This window comes from Monoraphidium neglectum (genome assembly GCF_000611645.1).
Source record: "Monoraphidium neglectum strain SAG 48.87 unplaced genomic scaffold scaffold06096, whole genome shotgun sequence".
NCBI lineage: Eukaryota > Viridiplantae > Chlorophyta > Chlorophyceae > Sphaeropleales > Selenastraceae > Monoraphidium > Monoraphidium neglectum.
In genome coordinates, this window is record NW_014007538.1 from 1 (window position 1) to 2,516 (window position 2,516).

At 65.3% G+C, this 2,516-nt stretch overlaps 1 protein-coding gene across 1 annotated transcript; it reads left to right on the forward strand.

Moving 5' to 3' along the window:
• Window positions 1-1,385: 1,385 nt before the first annotated feature.
• MNEG_16195 (hypothetical protein) lies at window positions 1,386-2,024 on the forward strand (the record flags this gene model as incomplete). The annotated part of the gene is made up of 1 exon (XM_014035334.1): window positions 1,386-2,024. The coding sequence occupies one exon, from the start codon at window positions 1,386-1,388 to the stop codon at window positions 2,022-2,024; it is 639 nt and encodes a 212-aa protein (XP_013890788.1).
• Between the last annotated feature and the right edge of the window lie 492 nt (window positions 2,025-2,516).

Here is a 2,516-nt window from a genome sequence, read left to right on the forward strand (position 1 = left end):
CGGCAGGGGGGCGGGCTGCAGATGGTATCTCTTGAAGCGGAGGCCCTGTCAATGTGCTGCTGATTAATTTTCGTCCTGCACAGCCACCAGCACCAACACGATCACCCCACATTCAAGGGGTTTGCTTTGCTGCCCCAGCTTGGTGCCACTTGAACGCATCAGGCGCCTGTTGCCGTTGCCTGCGGGCTGGGACGGGGTGCCAGGGTCGCCACTGTGGGCGGGCAAGCGGCGCAGCGCGCCAGTCTACACGCCCCTGCACGCTGCCCGCCGCGGCCCCCATGGGTATTCAATGCATGAGCGCGTGCACAGGCAGGTGCGATCCGCGGGATTCTTTCAGCTATCAAAGGCGCGGTCATTTTGTGTCTCTCATCAGCCGCAGCGCCGGGGCCTGCGTGCAGCGGCATGAGGTGCCTGCCGCGGATTGCGAGCCGCGCCTGTCCATATCTCTCCCTGTCGTCCGTTCGACATCTGCTGGGGGTGTCGAGTTGTTTAAACTAGAGCGCGGGCCAGGGCGGCCGCCTCCCTCACGAGCACGCGAGCTAGCACCCTTCTTGGCAGCAAGGGTAAGCATCGAGCGCCCGACGGCGTCGCTCGGTCGCGCAACCTGTCGAGTCACCCGTTGGGCAATCAGTCGGCCTTTTGGGCTGTGTGTCGAAGGAGAGCTTGGGCCCAGAGCTGGTGGCTGGTGCACAAGAAGGGGTTGAAGACGAACGCGATGGCAGGCGAGAGCTATGCTCACCCCGCCTGTGCAGTATTTGAAAGACGTGAACAACAGAAGACGAGCGGGCAGGCTGGGGGTCACCTCACCTGCTCAAGAAGATTACTGCGCGTGTTATCAGGCGCAAGCAGCCGCCCTATAGACATGAGAAGAGATGACAGCTGTGCCTCAGCTTTGTAGTTGCAGAGCGACACGGCACGGCGCCTGCAAGTCACAGGTGGCGCCTCTCCAAAGTGGCGGCGCTGTGCTGTCACTTGCTGGCCACGCTAGCTGGTAGCGGTGGTTGCGCATTGAGGCAGACAGCGCTGCATCAACAAGTATGACTTTATGAGCAAAAGGCTTTAGTCATCGAATAGATAAACTCCGTCGTAGCACGCAGCTAATCCTTCGTCATACGCGCATGCTTGTATGATGATTGCGCAAGCATGATCGCTGTCAGATCGCAGTGTAGATGGAATCCAAGTTGCACAGCTGCCTCGTCAGGGCCTGCCATCGTTTGCTTACAACCGCCGTGCGTCGCGTGCACTCGACACGGGCGGCGCGCCCATACTCGGCAGCAGCCACTTCTAGCTGGGGAGCTACCCCACAGTACGTAGCTCGAACGAACGGAAGGATGGATGCGGGCGAGCCGGCAGCAGACACCGCGATCGCATCTGCGACAAACAGCATGATGGCTGCAGTGGATCTTGTACGCGAGCAGCAGCAGGGAGACCTCGCGGCCTGCACTGTCCAAGCGGAGTCCACCGCACCAGGGGCAGGCGCCGCCGACGCTGTGCCGCTCGCCGCCGGCGCCGTGGCGCGTGGCGCGCCGCTGGCCGCAGCTGCGGAGGCCCCGGCACGCGGGCCGGGCCCCAGCGGCCGCGGCGCCAAGCGTCCCGCAGGCGAGCCGAGGCCGCCGCCGCCCCCGCGCCCCACGCACTTCCTGGCAGTCCAGACCGCGAGCCCCCAGTCCACGGCCTGCATCCATTCCATCCAGTCCACGCTCAGCCAGTCCGGTCCGGACTTTGCGGACTGCTGCGTGGACGCGGCGGGGGCGCACGTCACACTGCTGGTCATGGATCTGTCGGGCGAGGGGCGGCTGGCGGCAGCCGGGGAGGCGCTCCAGGGCCTGGGGGCGCGGCTGGCTCACGACGGGCTGCTGGGGCCGCTGCAGCTGCAGCTCCTGGGGCTCGGCCATTTCAGGCGGCAGGTGCATGGGGGCCATGCACGCACACGCGCACGTGTGCTGGCGGCGGGGCGCGATGCCAACCGGGCTTCACAGCCGCTGTCCGCCCAGCGCCTCGCTCTGCGCCCGCGCTCGCGCTGACACGCCTTCACGCACCCCTGCTAGTGGGTCAAACCTCGGTCAAACCCACCTCAACACATCACGGAATTTTTCGCAAAACATCCAACAGCTATCACGCATCCCCTACCAAAAGGCATCTTAACCCACATGTGCTCTTCCCTGCAGCACAAGCCCCTGCCGCCGGTCAAACTCGGTCAAACACAAACCCAACGCTCTGTATCGAGCCCTGAAACGCCCACTACCACCTCTCTTTGCTCAAAACACACAGGTCCTGTTCCTGGAGGTCGCGCCAAGCCCTGACAGAGACCGCCTGCAGCAAATATCAGCGGCGGCCGACGACGGCTTCCGCGCGGCGGGTCTGCGCCACGAGGACGGCAAGCCCTTCGCCCCCCACATCACCGTCGCAAAGACGAGCCGCCTGCTTGGCTACGGCGGCGGCGGCGCCCGCGGCGGTGGCGGGAAGCGGCGGCGGTGGCGGGGTGCGTGGGAGGGGGCGCGGGCGCGGGCGCGGGC